Here is an 18,635-nt window from a genome sequence, read left to right as displayed (position 1 = left end):
AAATCAGCCGGGCGTGGTGGCACATGCCTGTGATCCCAGCTTCTCGGGAGGCTGAGGCAGGAGAATTGCATGAACCTGTGAGGGGGAGGTTGCAGTGAGCCGAGATCGCACCATTGCACTCCAGCCCGGGCGACGGAGCGAGACTCCGTCTCAAAAAAAATAAAGAACTGGAAAACTAATTTTTAAACTAACAAATCCAAACGTAAATCTCTCAGCAGTTACCTTGGAACCACCCCCTCTGAATTAACCTGTCGGGTGCTAAGTGGCTTGCGCACCCAGTCCACTGCCAGGCTGGGCCGCCGGCGCTGGCGGGTGGGAGCAGCCCCGAGCCAGCTCCGGCTCCTCCTAGGCTCGGCCGAGCCTTAGGAGGCGTGGCCTCCGCGAGCGTCTGTCTCCGCCCGCCGCGCTGGCGCAGGCGCACTAGGGGTCCCGGTCGCGCAAGGTCCTTCGCGGACTGGCGAGGGAAGAGTGGGCTCTGCAGGTGGGAGCTAGACGAGCACCCAGGGGACCCCTCGGGCGCCCGGGAGGCGGCCCTGGGCGTCCCCTTTCTGCCGCCGCGGCGGCCCCGGCTGCTTTCTGCGTAGCTGAGCAGGGTCCGGGCCCCCACACCGCCTTTCCCGGGAATGCGGGCGCTCTGGAGCCGAGGAGCGGGGGTGTCCGCAGGGAGGGCAGCTCTCCGGGGCGGAGGTCCTCGGGCGCCGCGCCCTCGCCTGGAAACCAGCCGTCGCCCCCGCAGGAGCCAGCCGGCAGTGGACGCCCCAGCACGCTCCTTCTCGGTGCTGCCCGTCGCCCTGTAATTCCAAGAAAGTCAGAGACGCCGTGGCCCACAGAGGCGCTTAGTTTTCCTCGCTCACACTCACGTTTCCTCCTCATCGCGTTCTTCTTTTTCTCCCTGGGTGCTTTCTCCCCTCTGCAGGAAAGCGGATTTGGGGGAACAGGTTTCGTGACTGTCATCCGACTGGAAAAGGCCCCGCGAGCTGGAAGGGGGGCGGGGGGGGGACAGGTGCACCCTCAGAGTTATTGCTGGAGGCTGTGGCCAGGCCGGGCAAGGTGGTGACTCCCGCTGGCAGGCTGAGGCCCACCCCAGCCCTCTCACCTCGGCCACGGGGCTCCCACCAGGAGCCCCAGTTATGACCGGACACCAGCGCACCGCCAAGGAGACAGCCACGTGGGGACATGCCGGGCTAGCGGGGTCAGAGCCACTTTGGAGACTAGTGACCTCGGTTCCCTGGCTTAGCCAGGTCCTTATGGGTGAGAATCCTGAGGAGAGGGAGAGGGATGGAGGCGAGGGAGAGGAGGCAGGAGGAGCTGATGAATAGGAAGGAGGAAGAAGATGAAATAAACAAGAAAGAAAGAAATTAAATTCAGAGCGCTGCTCACCTTTTCCATGTCTTCTGCACCTTCATAGCCTTCAAAGGTGTCCATGGAGCTAAACTCCCTGCTGGAGCAGCCTTGGGGAAAGAAAGGAAAGGATGGGGCTTCTCTGGGGTGGGAGGACAGCCCCTCTGCCCATGGCAGGGTGTAGCAGGCAGTGCCTGTTGCAGGCAGGGTCCTCCCCATCTCTAACTCCTGCTCTCCCAGGGCCCGCACTCCGCTGGGCTGTGAAGGGGGTCTGTGATTTTTCAGGCTCTTTCCAGCGCTGAAATGCCTTAATTCACTGAGAAGAAGCGTCCACATGCTGTTCATGGCCCTACCTCTCTGTTCCTCCAAGAAAACAGTCGTCTTTTTTGCTTGCCTGTCTTCTAACCGTGCCTCCTTCCCTTCTGCCTCCCCTGTCTCTTTCCCACCCTCCTCCCCTTCTTGCCTCCTTTTCTTTCCCGTAATTAATGTCCATTTCCCATCTCCCTGGCAGCCTCTGCCAAGTGTCACTGCTCCCCATAAGGGAAAATCAGAGGAACAAGCAAGTGCATCCATCCTGCCTCTCTCCGCAGTGAACTGATAAACCCATCAGTCTTGTCCGTTGTGCACCTGTTACATCGCCGGGAGGTGTTGGACACTGTGGGGAACAGCAGCCACCGCCAAATACTCAGCAACTGCCCTGTGCCTGGTGGGATGGTAGGCGTTTGTCAAAGTTTAAGCCTCACAACCTTGTAAGGGTCTCAGCCCCCTTAACAGTTGGGGAAACAGACAGCAATGGTCACTTGGCCAAGTCCTCTTGGCCTGTGGCAGGGCAGCTGGCTTCTCCAGCATCTCCAGTGAGATGCAGTTTCTGCGCCACACGGCTCACAAGCCAGGGTAGGGAGCCGAGCACCTGCAGAAAGCTCCCAGCACAGGGCAGCCCCAGACTGAGGCTCAGCTGAGTAATCCACGCGGCGGGAATCGTGCAGGAGACTGTCTGCTCAGGCAAGAATTCAGGGAGGTTTGGGCAGGCCTTGAGGGGCGGACAGGACTGGAGAGGGAGGGCGTTCTGGGCAGAGGCATGGCCGGAGGGCGGTAGGTGGCAGTGGAGGGAGCTGCAGTTATCTGGGTGAGCAGGCAGCGAACAAGTGACGTCTCCCGGCCTGCTGCCCCAGGCCCCCCACAAGCCGCGTTCTGGGGCCGGGGCCTCCCCAGAGCAGATCAGTGGGGGCTGTGTGACCAACACGGGGGGCAGCTGGGCAGCGCCTCCCTGGAGGCCCCTCTGAAATCCCGCCGGATGCTGGCAGGCTCCGAGGGGGCTGGACACCATCTTCTCAGGTTGAAGCAAGTCCTGGTTGAGTTCCTAGTGGAGGTGGGAGGGGTGAGGGGGTGAAGGGCAGAGGAGAAACTGCGTCAGGGATGTGTCCCCCACCTTCATCCTCCAGACGGGACTTGGGAGCGTCTGCAGGAAACCCCGAGAGATTCCTCTTTAGGGAAGTCATCCAGACCTGGGGTCCCCTTATGCCAGGAGCAGTGAGGACAGAAGAATGACCGTCTATCTTGCTGAAAGCTCTGTGAGGGAGGAACGGAAGAACGGAGGGAGCTACGACCTTGACCATCCCCTGAGTGTCCATGGCCTCTGTGCTCCGGATGATGACGGGCTGCCAGGGACCACAGAGCCACCCACTGGGAGGCTGGGGGTTGGCTTGGTTCAGGGGCGTTCGTCAGCCATAGCCACCCACAGCATGTGGTGGGCAGGGCTGGGAGGTGACACAGGAACTGAAAAACCTGAGAAGCTCCAGCCACTCCGCAGGGTAAGTGGCACCTGGGATAAAATGATTAGCTGGTTCCAGCCCCTCCGCAGGGTAAGTGGCACCTGGGGTAAAATGACTGCCTGGAGCTGGCAGCTGCTTTCTCTGCTCTCCGCAGGGCCCTGCAGGGAAGCGCGGGAAGGCGGCACAGGGCTGGACCCAGAGGAGCTCTCAGATGCTGGACTGGACTGTTTCAGGAGTCATCTAGCCCATTCCCCGCCTCCAGGCGAGGATTTGCCTGAGCCTGGAAAGACGAAGGATCCTCCCAGTGCCGTCAAGCCCCGGATTCCACCTCCCTGTGGGTGGACTGTCAGCACAGGCCCTGACAACGCAGAGAAAGACACAGGACCCAGCAGGGCCAGTGACAGCAGGAGCTCCTGGTGCCACAGGTGAGGGTGCGGACGCCTGGAGCACCATGGGGGTCCTGGTTTAGTCTACAGCAGGGTCTTAAAATAGGATGTAAGTGTTACACCTTGACACAGTGTACACGTGCTGACACATATTAAAACAAATTTTACACAACAGTATTATCCTGATTATGAGTGATGCCTTTTAATGAGTTCGTATTCTATTAATTCACTTTTTAAAATGCTGGTCCACATCCACTGAATTGATTTTATGACCTACTAATAATGTGTTATAACCCACAATTAGAAAGGCACCGTTCTAGGGCAGGGCAGAGGGAGACAGAAAAGAAAGAGAAGCAGAAAGGAAATAATAAAGGCAAAGGGAAGGAAGAACAGACAAAGTGAGGTCAGAGTAGAGGAGGGTGTTTTGTGGGAGGTCACACAAATGCCTGCCATGATGTCTCTTCAGGCCTCTCCTAACAAAAGCCACATCCCACTCTGTGTCTGCCCTTAAGTCTTTTCCACTGGACCCTGGGTTTATATTCTATTAATATAATAGAATATATTTTTGGTGGAAGGGATATATAATAGAATATATATAATATATAGAGATAATATAATAGAATATATAATATATAGAGATAAGATATATATAATAGAATATATAATATATAGATAAGATATATATAATAGAATATATAATATATGGAGATAAGATATATATATAATAGAATATATAATATATATAGATAAGATATATGTAATAGATATATAATATATAGAGATAAGATATATAATAGAATATATAATATATAGAGATAAGATATATATAATAGAATATATAATATATATAGATAAGATATATATAATAGAATATATATAATATATATAGATAAGATATATATAATAGAATATATGTTTGGTGGAAGGGCTATCTTTTTCACCTCTGTAAACCCACAGCTTCTAGTAGAAGAATTAGAATCAGGCAAAAAGCTTAGAGAACACCCCACCCCTAAGTCAAAAAAATTTTCATTTTGCAGGAATGGAAACTGTGACTCATAATGGTCAGCCAGCCAGTCAATGATGATCCCCACCAGGCCCTGGCGCATCAAGAATTGCTGGTAGGTGGTCATAAGTGTCATTTTTTTATTTCTAAAGTGAAGACAATGATATCTACTTTGGAGATTTAGTGGAAGGATTAGCAAAATGTACATCAAGAACAGTGTCTGGCCCGGGCAGGGTGGCTCACTCTTGTAATCCCAGCACTTTGGGGGGCCGAGGTGGGTGGATCCCCTGAGATTAAGAGTTCGAGACCAGCCTGACCAACATGGTGAAACCCTGTCTGTACTAAAAAAATACAAAAATTAGCTGGGCATGGTGGCGGGCACCTATAAACCTAGCTACTTGGGAGGCTGAGACAGGAGAATCGCTTGGACCTGGGAAGTGGAGGTTGCAGTGAGTCAAGATTGCGCCATTGCACTCCAGCCTGGGGGATAGAGCGAGACTCCATCTCAAAAAAAAAAAAAAGAACAGTGTCTAGTACACCATAGAAGCTCAATAAATAACATTTGCTAGTAATACGAGTAATAACCAGCCAGATGTGTTGGCTCACACCTGTAATCCCAACACTTTGGGAGGTCAAGGCAAGAGGATCTCTTGAGCCCAGGAGTTTGAGACCAGCCTGGGCAACATAGGGAGACCCCGTCTCTAAAAAAAACTTTAAAAATTAGCTGGGTCTGGTGGCCCGTGCTGTAATCCCAGCACATTGAGAGGCCGAGGCAGGAGGATTGCTTGAGTCTGGGAGGTCAAGGCTGCAGTGAGCCGAAATCATGTCATTGCACTCAGCCTGGGCGACATAGCAAGACCCTGTTTCAAAAAAAGAGTAATAGCCTCAGAATAGCACCAGTCACTTCAAGTATGCTACTGTTACTAACTTTTCACGGAGTTTTGGCTGCAGATGTCTTCATCCTAGGCAATGGAAATCATCATAAATACCTAGATAATGTCCATAGAAATCAAAACAAAGCAAACATGCATACATACACCAGCAAAAAACAAATTCAAGCACACAGGCCTTAACAAATACTCACCTTGGTTACATCAACTTTTTTTTTATTTTTTTTTGAGACAAAGTCTCACTGTGTCGACAGGCTGGAGTGCAGTGGCACGATCTCAGCTCACAGCAACCTCTGCCTCCCAGGTTCAAGCGATTCTATTGCCTCAGCCTCCCGAGTAGCTGGGACTACAGGCGCGCACCACCATGCCCAGCTAATTTTTGTATTTTTAGTAGAGACGGAGTTTCACCATGTTGACCAGGATAGTCTCAATCTCTTGACCTTGTGATCCGCCTGCCTCAGCCTCTGAAAGTGCTGGGATTACAGGCTTAAGCCACCACGCCTGGATACATCAACGTTTTAAGTGAGTGTACATTTTTGAAAAATGAATGGAATGATCTTATTCCCCCACTGATTTTGCTCAGTATTTTGGGAAAGACATAATCCTCAGAGACTCTGGGCTACTCCCAGTCTATGTGCCAAAATAAACATAAAGAGTATGTGTAGAAATGGATAATATAAACGGGAAAGGGAGAGGCAGCAAAATTTATGATAATAAGAGCTCAAGAACGTTCTCCCTTTCCTCTGCAGATCTTTGAAATTCATAGTTTATAAATATAAATGTTTTGGGAAATTTAGTTTTACTGCTTAGTGTTTAGAATACTGTGTGGTTTTTCTTTACAAAGTGAATCTATTAACGAGCAAATTTAGTAGATAATTTAAATTATGCTAATCAGAAAACACAGCCTGGTGCTGCGGCTCATGCCTGTAATCCCAGTGACCGAGAAGGTTGCAGTGGGAGGGTGGCTTCAGCCCAGGAGCTCCAGGCTGTTGAGCTATGATCACACTGCTTGCACTCCAGCCTAGGTAACAGAGCAAGACCCCAACTTTAAAAAACAAAAAACAGAAGAACACACTTTTTTGTAAATTAAAGATGTAAGTATTTTGGTCTGAATTTGTCTTTTCCCTTCCACTAGATGGCAGAATGGAGCCACTCTAGATAGTGCTAGCAAGGCGGCAGCTCTTCTCCCAACATTTTAAATGGTCAAACTGTATTTTTGTTTTGGTTCCCTCTCTCGTTTAATGAGAAAGAAAGGTAAACATTGCATGTGCAAATTTCAGGACCATTTCATTTTGACTGAAAGAGCTGGAGCTGCCTTAAAGAAACTTCCTGGGCCGGGCGCGGTGGCTCATACCTGTAACTCCAGCACTTTGGGAGGCCTAGGCGGGAGGATCACGAGGTCAGGAGATCGAGACCATCCTGGCTAACACGGTGAAACCCCATCTCTACTAAAAATACAAAAAATTAGCCAGGCGTGATGGTGGGCACCTGTATTCCCAGCTACTCAGGAGGCTGAGGCAGGAGAATGGCGTGAACCCGTGAGGCAGAGGTTGCAGTTAGCCGAGATTGGGCCACTGCACTCTAGCCTGGGTGACAGAGCAAGACTCCATCTCAAAAAATAAAAAATAAATAAAAATACAGAAAAGAACCTTCTTGGCCGGGCGTGGTGGCTCACGCCTGTAATCCCAGCACTTTGGGAAGCCAAGGCGGGCAGATCAGGGGGTCAGGAGATGGAGACAATCCTGGCTAACACCGGGAAACCCTGTCTCTACTAAAAAAAATACAAAAAATTAGCCGGGCGTGGTGGTGGGCACCTGTAGTCCCAGCTACTTGGGAGGCTGAGGCAGGAGAATGGTGTGAACCCAGGAAGCGGAGCTTGCAGTAAGCCAAGATCGCACCACTGCACTCCAGCCTGGGCGACAGAGCGAGACTCCGTCTCGAGGAAAAAAAAAAAAAAATTTCTTATTCATTGTCTGAGGGGCTGAGTTCGGGCTTTATCCTTTAGAGAAAACTTGGCCAGTACCATTGTCCTAACATTAGTGAAACTTTACTCTGAGCCAGGTGCTGTGCTTCTCCCATCTCATTTACTCTTCATATGGAGACTAGAAGGTGTCACCTCCATTTTCTAAAACAAAAGATTAAATATTTGGCCAGGCGTGGTGGTTCACGCCTGTAATCCCAACCCTTTGGGAGGCCAAGGCAGGCAGATAGCTTGAGGCCAGGAGTTCGAGACCAGCCTAGGCAACATGGCAAAACCCCATCTCTACAAAAAATTAGCCAGGCATAGTGGCACACACCCGTGGCCCCAGCCACTCAGGAGGTTGAGGTGAGAGGACCACCTGAGCCTGGGAGGCAGACGTTGCAGTGAGCGGAAATCATGCCACTGCACTCCAGCTTGGGTGACAGAGAAAGACCCTGTCTCTAAATAAATAAATAAATAGTATTTAAGGCACTGAAATAAGGTAACTTATCTAAAGGGACAAAGCTGGTCTTGAGCCTGATCTGCAGGGTGTCAAGCACTTCACCACCATGCTACTGCTTCTGCTTCATGGGTGGTGAACTGCATGGCTAATTTCTGCCTAATCTGCCCCACTAGCAAACCAGGTCTCATGAAAGGAGGAGTCTCAAGATGAATCTAGGTTACTGGGCTACATCAGGACCTTTTGCAAAGTTTTGCTCTGTGAACCAGAGTTTAAACTTGTACATTTAGACTGGTGTATCTCTGGTGTATTTCTTTTCCAAACCAGTGTAGGGCCAAAAGGAATCAGAGTTGCTAGTAATCACTGAGAGAGAATTAGTATCTTTCTTTTTTTGTTTTGTCTTGTTTTTTTTGTTTGTTTTTGAGATGGAGTCTTACTCTGTCACCAGGCTGGAGTGCACTGTTGCTATCTCGGCTCACTGACACCTCCGCTTCCCGGGTTCAAGCAATTCCCCTGCCTCGGCCTCCCGAGTAGCTGGGACTACAGGTGTGCACCACCATGCCTGGCTAAGTTCTTGTATCTTAGTAGAGACAGGGTTTCACCGTGTTGGCCAGGATGGTCTCGATCTCCTGACCTTGTGATCTGCCTGCCTCGGCCTCCCAAAGTGCTGGGATTACAGGTACGAGCTACTGTGCCTGGCCAAGTATCTTTCTTATAAAAATAAAAAATACCAGCTGGGCGTGGTGGCTTGCACCTGTAATCCCAGCACTTTGGGAGGCTGAGGCAGGCAGATCACTTGAGCTCAGGAGTTTTAGACCAGCCTAGGCAACATGGAAAAACCCTGTCTTTACTAAAAATACAAAATTTAGCTGGGCATGGTGTAATCCCAGCTGCTTGGGTGGCTGAGGCAGGAGAGTCACTTGAACCTGAGAGGCAGAGGCTGCAGTGAGCCAAGATCGTGCCACTGCACTCCAGCCTGGGTGACAGAGTGAGACCCTTTCTCAAAAAGAAAAAAACTTAAATTAAGAAAAAATTAAAAATACCTTGTAGTAAGCGTAGAAAATCAGTAATCTGCATGAACTCGCAAAACATTTTGCTGAGGCAGGAGGATTGCTTGAGCTCAGGAGTTCAAGGCTGCAAGGCGCTATGATTGTATCACTGCACTCCAGCCTGGGCAACAGAGTAAGACCCTGTCTCTAAAATGTGTGTGTGTGTGTGTGCGTGTGTGTGTGTGTAGTGTCTACCCAAGCCAGCAATTTTTGCATGTTTCACACAGAGACTTATTTCAGGCTGAAAGGAAAAAAAAATCAGCACTCAAATGGAAAACAATTTTAACTTATTTTATATATACACCTATTTGAGTAAGCAAGTATTAAAGGGACTAGGCCACCACACACATAAAATACTGTTACCACGTATTTACATGTATATATTTGATCTTCTTTTCTCTTTCATAACATTCAGAAAAAGTTGCTTCAGTCCCTGGCTCACTTGGTCCTGGCATCCTCTCCCACTTCTCCAGCCCATCCTGCTGAGTTCCCTTCATGCCTTGATTAGAGTCCAACCAAGTTTTAACAGCCAGCTCTGTTCATATGGAGTTAAGCAGTATCAGTATGCCCACCAAATTCTCCAATCTTCTATGTGTTGCAAAGAGAACAGAAATGAGCCCAAACTGTGTAAGTTTGTGGAGGAAAACTCACACATCCCCAGGACAGTGATCATATTCTTTGTTCACGTGTTGTCTCAGGTCTGCAAAGAAAGCCATCTGTGAGCTCAGCCTCCAGGGACTCCGCATTGCCTACAACAGCACAAAAGCCAAACCCTTCAGCCCAATATTTGAGGCCTACCTACCTGCCCTCAGTCTTATTTCCTGCCACCCTATCCCTGACTCTCCCAGGCTAGGCTCAGATCATCACTGAATGTGCTCACTTCGAGGCAGCTCTGTGATTTTCAAGGTTCCTGGGCCCACCTTTTACTCCCGATGTGACTGCCACGTGTTGCCCCGTTGCTAGGATGGGACCGTGGCCTTGATTTCTGCCAGGACTGGGGCTTTGCCTTGTTCCCCACCCACCCTGCTGTCTGCCCCTGCACTCTTCTGGGTGGGGCCTTATCTTTCCCCGAAGTCTCCTTACACCTCCCGATCACAGGTAGTCATGCCACAGCCAAGGAGCTTGTCCCAAACCTCAGTGCCTGCCTCTCTCCTCGGCTTCTTGTGCTGCTGTGTCTCACCCATCAGTGACGCTCTTCTCTTCCCTGCCCAAGCCCTAGCTGACTCCATACATCTGGTACAATGTCCTCTTCTGCCTGGTTATCTCTGAAAGGGCCTCTCTCTACATCCCTCATTGGCTCCCAGTGTCCTTCCTCTCACCCATAGCCCTGAGGTCCCTGTATGCTTTGCCCAGTGTATAGGGTTATTATGCTTAAAAATTCCCAAAGGTTGATTGGTATTGTAGGGTGGTGTAAGAATGAACTGAGGTGATAATATTTATATGTTAGAGCTTTGTAAAGTGCTAGACAGATGTGAGGTACTGATATTTCCCAGTATTCCTGATCTTGGAATCTTGGACACCACTCTCCCACCATTGCCTGGACACCCCTGAGACTGCATTCTGCTCCTAGAGTCTCATCCCCTTTTAGACACTGGCTCCTGCTCCCTCACCATCCACTGTGGATCCCTGCTGAATTCTTAGAGCCCTCGCTGTTTGCATCACTCACCATGACATATCATCAGACCCTGCTAGTGCACCAGGCACAGGAGACTCCGCTCTGCTGTCAACAAGTTGTATGAAATTGACCCCCCGCCTGCACTTCTGTAAAAGGAAGGGACTGGGACAATACCTCTGGGCCTTTTAGTTACAATGATTTACATACAGTAGCCCCCTCTTATCCGCAGTTCACTTTCTGCAGTTTTAATTACCCTCAGTGAACCACAGTTCAAAAATGTTAAATGCGGCTGGGCGCGTTGGCTCATGCCTGTAATTCCAGCACTTTGGAAGGCCGAAGCGGGTGGATCACCTGAGGTCAGGAGTTCAAGACCAGCCTGGCGAACATGGTGAAACCCCGTCTCTACTAAAAATACAAAAATTAGCCTGGCATGGTAGTGTGCGCCTGTAATTCCAGCTTCTAGGGAGGCTGAGGCAGGAGAATTGCATGAACCTGTGAGGAGGACGTTGCAGTGAACCAAGATCACGCCATTGCACTCCAGCCTGGGCAACAGAGTGAAACTCTATCTCAAAACAAGCAAACAAACAAACAAAAAATATTAACTGGACAGTACAGGACAGTAAGATATTTTGAGAGAGAGGCCACATTCACTGAACTTTTATTACAGGATGTTGTTATGATTGTTCTGTTTTATTATTATTGTTGTTAATCTGTTACTGTGCCTAATTTCTAAATTAAACCTTATCAGAGGTATGTACGTACAGGAAACAACATAGTATATGCAGTGTTCAGTGCTAGCCGTGGTTTCGGCATCCACTGTGGGTCTTGGAACACATCCACCACAGACAAGGGGGGACTACCATATATCGATTTTTTTTTCCTCTTCATCTAAACTTCATGCTTTTGATTTCTACCCACAACCTAGAACACAATGCCAGGCTCACATGGGACCCTGTAAATGAGGTTCTCTATTGGTAAGTGAATAGTGGATTTGTCCAACTGATATAGTTTGGACATTTGTCCCTGCCCAAATCTTATGTTGAAATGTAATCGCCAGTGTCGGAGGTTGGGAAGTGTCTGGATCGTGGGGGCGGATTCCTCATGGCTTCGTGCTGTCCTCACAATAGTGAGTGAGTTCTCACAAAATCTAATTGTGTGGCACCTCCCCCACAACCCAACCCCCTTGCTGCTGCTTTCGCCACGTGAGATGCCAGCTCTCCCTTTGCCTTCTGCCACGAGTAAAATCTCCCTGAGGCTTCCCCAGAAGTGAAACGAATCCTGTTGCCATGCTTCCTGTATAGCCTGCAGAACCGTGAGCCAATTCACCTCTTTTCTTTATGAATTACTCCATCTCAGCTATTTCTTTATAGCAATGCAAGCATGTCACCTACTGATATGGTAAGGTGATTTTTTTTTTTTTTTTTTTTTTTTTTTTTTTTTTTTGAGACAGAGTCTCCCTCTGTCGCCCAGGCTGGAGTGCAGTGGCGCGATCTCAGCTCACTGCAAGCTCCGCCTCCCAGGTTCACGCCATTCTCCTGCCTCAGCCTCCTGAGTAGCTGGGACTACAGGCGCCCACCACCATGCCCGGCTAGTTTTTTGTATTTTTAGTAGAGATGGGGTTTCACCGTGTTAGCCAGGATGGTCTCAATCTCCTGGCAAGGTGATTTTTCAACACACCTACTGATATGGTAAGGTGATTTTTCCATTTGCATGTACCTAATTTATATGTTCATTTTCCATCTCATAACAACCGAATTGTTTTCTGGGAGAAATTTAGTTGGAATATTGAATCGTGTTGTGAAAGGCCACTCTCTTAGTCCATTTTGTGCTGCTATAAGAGAATACTTGAGACTGGGTAATTTATAGTGAACATAAATGTATTGGTTCACAGTTCTGGAGGCTGGAAAGTTGAGGATCAAGGAACCAGCATCTTTCAAGGGCCTTCTTGCTTAGTCATCACAGGATGGACGGGGGAAGGGCAAGTGTGCAAGAGCAAAACCACTCCCCAAAGCCCATTTTATTACAGCATTATCCATTCAGGAGGGCACAGCCCTCATGATGTAAACACCTCCCACTAAGCCCTACCTCCCAACACTGTTGCATTGGGAATTAAGTTCCAACATGAGTTTTGGAGGGGACAAAAACATTTAAACCATAGTAACCACTAACTCAAAACCTCCACGTTGCATAAATACAGATTCCCAGACACCAAACCTACAGATTCTGATTCATTATGCCTAGGTGGGGACTGGAAATCTGCACTTGTGACAAGCCCCATAAGTGATTCTGTTGCGGTGGCCCTAAACCATTCTTTGAGAAACACTAGGAAGTAAGGATTTTTTAAAACAATCCGGACAGCAGAATTTTGTTTTTGGAGGAAACAACTAAAATTTTCTTTCTCTCTGTGGAAAAGGTTGGTTGATCTCATTGAGGGGTGATGCCACAGGGGAGAGGGGTGGTCATCCCTGGCTTCTGTATATGTTAGGAATTGCAGCAGTGAAAGTTCTTTTGTTTTTTGAGATGCTCTGTTGCCCAGGCTAGAGTTCAGCGGCGCGATCTCGGCTCACTGTGACGTCTATCTCCCGGGTTCACGTAATTCTCTTGCCTCAGCTTCCCCAGTGGCTGGGATTACAGGCGTGTGCTACCATGCCCAGCTAATTTTTTTTTTTTTGAGATGGAGTTTCACTCTTGTTGCCCAGGCTGGAGGGTAATGACACGATCTCAGCTCACCGCAACCTTTGCCTCCCAGGTTCAAGCGATTCTCCTGCCTCAGCCTCCCAAGTAGCTGAGGGATTACAGGGGTATGCCACCATGCCCGGCTAATTTTGTATTTTTAGTAGGGACAGGGTTTCTCCATGTTGGTCAGGCTGGTCTCGAACACCCAACCTCAGGTGTTCCACCCGCCTCGGACTTCCAAAGTGCTGGGATTATAGGCATGAGTCACTGCGCCTGACCATATTTTTGTATTTTTAGTAGAGACAGAGTTTCACCATGTTGGCCAGGCTGGTCTCAAACTCCTGACCTCAAGTGATCCACCCACCTCAGCCTCTCAAAGTTCTGGGATTACAGGTGTGAGCCACCATGCCCGGCTAGCAGTGAAAGTTCTAACATATACAGTCTAACCTTCTGTCAGGTTAGACTATCAGTAGTGCAGTAGCTATAACAATTCATGCTGTTGGATTCATGTATAGTGTCCATCTTTGCCACCATGACTACCGTGTTCATGAAATTATTATGCCAACACTAGGGCAGCTGAGGGAAGAAGGTGGCTGAGAATAACTGGAAAAGCCATTCTGTTTCATTGCTTGATGAGTGCCTCCCCCATAGGAAATGCTGTCTGCTGGGTGTTAACATATGTTACAAAGATGTTCACATTCCATTCCCGCTGCCTTAGTGCACTTGCCACACATCTCTTCCCCAGACACCTTCATCCCTGATCTTCCAATCTTCCTCCTTTCAAGTCCCTGACCAACTGGCCAAGTTACTCACCCTGCCCATGAGTCTTCGGTATGACCTTGCCTCAGGCCCCTTCTCTGCCTTCACAAAGTGAATGAACAGATGCACTGTGTGCTGCTCTGTCATTAGGAGGACACTCCTTCACTGCTGCCCCTGAGGTCTACCCTTAAGTGAAGCTGTAGCACAGCAGCTGCCCATTTTTTTCTGATACCTACATACCAACAGACCCATCCATGAACCAGGCTTAGCCTTTTTCTCCTCTGTCAGCTGGTCGTAGGAATCCTCCAGGAGCCAGGCAGACTGTAGAGGAGCTCTCATGGTCCCTACCTCCAGGTGTTCACACTTGTGGGTAATCACCTCCCCTTCAGTGCTGGTGGAGTGGAGAAGAGGTTGAAATGATGGGGGATGAGGGGAGATATGTGTTGTCTTACAAGGCAGAAGCTTGTACGTATATCCTTAAGAGAGGAGCATCAGCACTTAACAGACAGGAGTGGGCTACTTCTGTAGATCAATAGCATTCAGAGGAATCTGGAAATTTATGATTTTCAAATGCATTGACCCAGATGGCCCCATTGCAAGTCTCAGCGTCTCAGTTTTTTTTGTTTCCCACCAGGGTCCTGAACTTGGTATGGCAGATTTACTGGAGTTGAGAATTTAACTTTCTCTCAAACCCTGCCACTAATATAATTGATTTTTGGGGTCTGGCTCACAGATTGTTTTCCCCTCTGGTTGCAGGATATGTGAATAATTTTATATGCTGCCAAATAGACCTTCTGGCTTTTTTTTTTTTTTTTTTTTTTTTGAGATGGAGTTTTTCTCTTGTCGCCCAGGCTGGAGTGCAATGGCATGATCTCGGCTCACTACATCCTCCGCCTCCCAGGTTCTAGTGATCCTCATGCCTCAGCCTCCTGAGTAGCTGGAATTATAGGCACACACCACCACGCCCGGCTAATTTTTTTTTTTTTTTTTTGAGGTGGAGTCTCGTTCTGTCGCCCAGGCTGGAGTGCAGTGGCGCGATCTCGGCTCACTGCAAGTTCCGCTTCTCGGGTTCTGGACATTCTCCTGCCTCAGCCTCCCGAGTAGCTGGGACTACAGTTGCCTGCAACCACGCCCGGATAATTTTTTGTATTTTTAGTAGAGACGGGGTTTCACCTGTTAGCCAGGACCGTCTCGATCTCCTGACCTTGTGATCCGCCCGCCTCGGCCTCCCAAAGTGCTGGGATTACAGGCGTGAGCCACCGCACCCGGCAATTTTTGTATTTTTAGTAGAGACAGGGTTTCACCATGTTGGCCAGGGTGGTCTCAAACTCCTGACCTCAGGTGATCTGCCCACCTCAGCCTCCCAAAGTGCTGGAATTACAAGCATAAGCCACTGCTCCCGGCCAGACCCTCTGGTTTTCATCCTTGGTCTCATTGGCAATTGGTGACACTCGACCCTTCATTATCTTTAAGGAATTAATAACATCCCCCCAGCCATGTCCACCCAATTCTAAAGTTCTTATAATTACTCTTTCTTACAACCCCTGAGATATTACGTCTGCTATGCATTTCCTTCCACTGGCACTGATGAACGTTTTAACAATTGCCATAGGATGCCAGGGGCCATGGGAGCTCCACCACCACCAGTGATGGGGTTTCCATTACCAACAGGTTGGGAGGGGATACGGCTTCAAAATCCCATCTTAGAGCCTTTTTCAAGGACCACTTCTGGGTTGGATTCCTCGGGAAACAGATTTTGCGATTTGCCTGCAGGCTTTTAATGGTGTGGTACTCTAAGAAACAACACATGAGAGGGATGAGGGAGGCAGGACTGGGCAGAAGAAGTTGTATTGTGATGCAGGTGCAACGAAGATCTGGAGCTTGAATAACGCATAAGAACTGTGCCACCTTAAGACAAAGGGCTAAACCTTTATAGCCCTCTGTCTTTGTCCATTTTGTCACTATAACAGACTGTCAGGCCGGGTAATTTATTAAGAAAAGAGATTTCTTTAGCTCACAATTCTGGTAGCTGCAAAGTCCAAGAGCATGGCGCCAGGCTGTTCAGCTTCTGGTGAGGGCCTCATGCTGTCTTATAACATGGAGGAGAAACAGAAAGGTGAGCAGACATGTGCTGAGTAAGGGGACCAAGGAGGCTGACCCACTTCATAACAACTTGCTCTCTCAGGAGCTAATCCATTTCCATAAGAATGAATCCAATCTCCCAGGAACAAGAACTCACTATCTCGAGAATGACACCAGTCTATTCATGAGGGATCCACCCCAGTGGGCCAAACACCTCACACTAGGCCCCACCTCCACACTGGCAATTAAACTTCAACATGAGTTTGGGCGGGAACAAACCACATCCAAACTATAGCATCCTCCTAGACTAGCCCTTGGAGGTGGGCTGCCTCCACAAAAGGAATGCAATTTTTGATAAAGTGGTTTTGTTGGCTGAAGACAGTTGCTGGACAGGTACTTGTTCAAGAGTTGGCCGGCAACCCTCCCAGCAGGTGGGGGAGTGAGTATCTCAGTCCTGAAAGGTAGCATACCAGAGCATCCACTACACCTGCATTTTCTGATTTTTTTTCTATTTTATTTATTTGTTATTTTTCTAAAGATGGGGGTCTCACCTGTGCTGCCCAGACTGGTCTCGAACTCCTGGGCTCAAGTGACCCTCCCACCTGGGCCTATCGAAGTGCTCGGGTTATAGGCATGAACTACTGCACTCAGCCTGCATTTTCTGATTTCAAAATGACACTATCATCCACTCTCTGATCTTTTCCACTCCTGACAGCTCTCTTTTTTCATTTGCTACCCAAGTCTTTTCCTTTCCTAGTGACCTTATAAAATATCATCCAGGCCAGGCACAGTGGCTCACGCCTGTAATCCCAGCACTTTAGGAGGCTGAGGTGGGAGAATCGCTTGAGGTCAGGAGTTTGAGACCAGCCTGAACAACGTGGTAAAACCCTGTCTCCACTAAAAATACAAAAGTTAGCCAAGTTTGGCAGAATGTGTCTGTAATCGAGTGGCTGAGGCACAGGAATCACTTGAATCCAAAAAGTGGAGGTTGCAGTGACCTGAGTTAGTGCCACCGCACTCCAGCCTAAGCAACAGGGTGAGAATCTGTCTCAAAAAATTAAAAAAAAAAAACATAATCCAGGGCCAGAGGCAGTGGCTAACACCTGTATTCCCAGCACTTTGGGAGGCTGAGGTGGGAGGATCCCTTGAGCCAAGTTCAAGAGTAAACATAGGAAGATCTCGCACTCTCTCTCTCTCTCTCTCTCTCTATATATATATACACACACACATACACACACACACACACACACACACACACCATGCAGGTACAGTTTTGTATCATCTGTTTCAAAGGGCAACGCACTAAATAAAGCTGTACTCAACTTTTGAAAGCCCTCTTTTAAGATTAAAAAACTTCACAGGGTCCAGGCACGGTGGCTCACACCTGTAATCCCAGCACTTTGGGAGGCCAAGATGGGCGGATGCCGAGGTGGGCGATCACGAGGTCAGGAGTTCGAGACCAGCCTGGCCAACATGGTGAAACCCCATCTCTAAAAAAAAAAATACAAAAATTAGCTGGGTGCAGTGGTGCACACCTGTAGTCCCAGCTACTTGGGAGGCTGAGGCAGGAGAATCACTTGAACCTGGGAAGTGGAGGTTGCAGTGAGCCAAGATCAAGCCACTGCACTCCAGCCTGGGTGACAGAGACTCTGTCTCAAAAAAAAAAAAAAACTTGCTGGGTGCAGTGGCTCATGCCTGTAATCCCAGCACTTTGGGAGGCTGAGGTGGGCGGATCACATGGACAGGAGTTCGAGACCATCCTGGCTAACACGGTGAAACCCCATCTCTACTAAAAATACAAAAAAAATTAGCCGGGCATAGGTGATGCATGCCTATAGTCCCAGCTACTCGGGAGGCTGAGGCAGGAGAATGGCATAAAACCCGGGAGGCAGAGGCTGCAGTAAGCCGAGATCGTGCCACTGCACTCCAGCCTGGGAGACAGAGCGAGACTCATCTCAAAAAAAAAAACAAAAAAAAAAACTTTACAAATCTCCACGTAATAGTATCACAGTAGTAACTGAATGAATGCCCATTACAATAAATAATAAAAGCCATTATAAACTTGTTAAACTGGTTTAATCATGTGAACACCCATGTATGTATGACACAAAAAATGATACGTATTTATATAAGGACATTTCTTGTTCTGGTGAGAGAGACAATGCTTGGTGTGCACACAAATTCTTCAACTACCTGGATTAGGATGCTGCCTATAGTTGTGTACAATAACGGAGTAGTCAGCTGAGGGGGCAAGTGGAGATAGAAATCCAGCCCAATCTCTTATCACCAAGTCTTTCATCCCACCAAGGGCTGAATGTACCTGCAGAAAGGTGGCACTTTTTTTAAACCAATTGCCAAAACAAGATACCACTCAGGTCTCTCTTTTCTATTTAACATTAAGGCACCTCTATGCCAGCCCTGAACCTGCCCAGTGACTGATCACAAGCTTTGAGTCTGGAGTCAGACAGTCCAAGATGTGGATTATGGCTTTGCCACTTACTTGCTATCAACCTTTGTTGTAGTCTGAATGTTTGTCCCCACACCCCCAAATTATAGTTATTGAAATTATGACTCCCAAGGTGATGGTATCAGGAGGTGGGGCCTTTGGGACGTGACTGGGTCAATAGAGTGGAACCCTCATG

General features: G+C 48.5%; 1 protein-coding gene across 2 annotated transcripts; it reads left to right on the top strand.

Annotated features, from left to right (window-relative positions):
• Positions 1 to 445: 445 nt before the first annotated feature.
• Positions 446 to 10,602, top strand: LOC129032588 (uncharacterized). Of its 2 annotated transcripts, none has more exons than XM_054480047.2 (3): positions 446 to 3,538; positions 4,537 to 4,617; positions 10,450 to 10,602. In XM_054480047.2, exons 1-2 carry the CDS (start codon positions 2,886 to 2,888, stop codon positions 4,556 to 4,558), a joined length of 675 nt encoding a protein of 224 aa, XP_054336022.1. In that variant the 5' UTR covers positions 446 to 2,885; the 3' UTR covers positions 4,559 to 4,617; positions 10,450 to 10,602. The 2 variants fall into 2 exon arrangements, with proteins under 2 accessions (XP_054336022.1, XP_063518570.1); XM_063662500.1 differs by lacking the exon at positions 10,450 to 10,602 and adding an exon at positions 9,560 to 10,094 and having other exon boundaries at positions 2,720 to 3,538.
• Positions 10,603 to 18,635: the final 8,033 nt, after the last annotated feature.

The sequence above is a fragment of the Pongo pygmaeus genome, chromosome 2 (genome assembly GCF_028885625.2).
Source record: "Pongo pygmaeus isolate AG05252 chromosome 2, NHGRI_mPonPyg2-v2.0_pri, whole genome shotgun sequence".
NCBI lineage: Eukaryota > Metazoa > Chordata > Mammalia > Primates > Hominidae > Pongo > Pongo pygmaeus.
Note: the sequence above shows the minus strand (reverse complement) of the source record. Positions and strands in the feature narration are given on the sequence as shown.

Excerpts from the sequence above, each read along its gene's own strand:
- LOC129032588 (XM_054480047.2), top strand. The coding sequence starts at position 2,886 with ATGACCGTCTATCTTGCTGAAAGCTCTGTGAGGGAGGAACGGAAGAAC. Across the intron at positions 3,539-4,536 it reads AGGAGCTCCTGGTGCCACAG|GAATGGAAACTGTGACTCAT; the intron begins GTGAGGGTGCGG and ends TTCATTTTGCAG.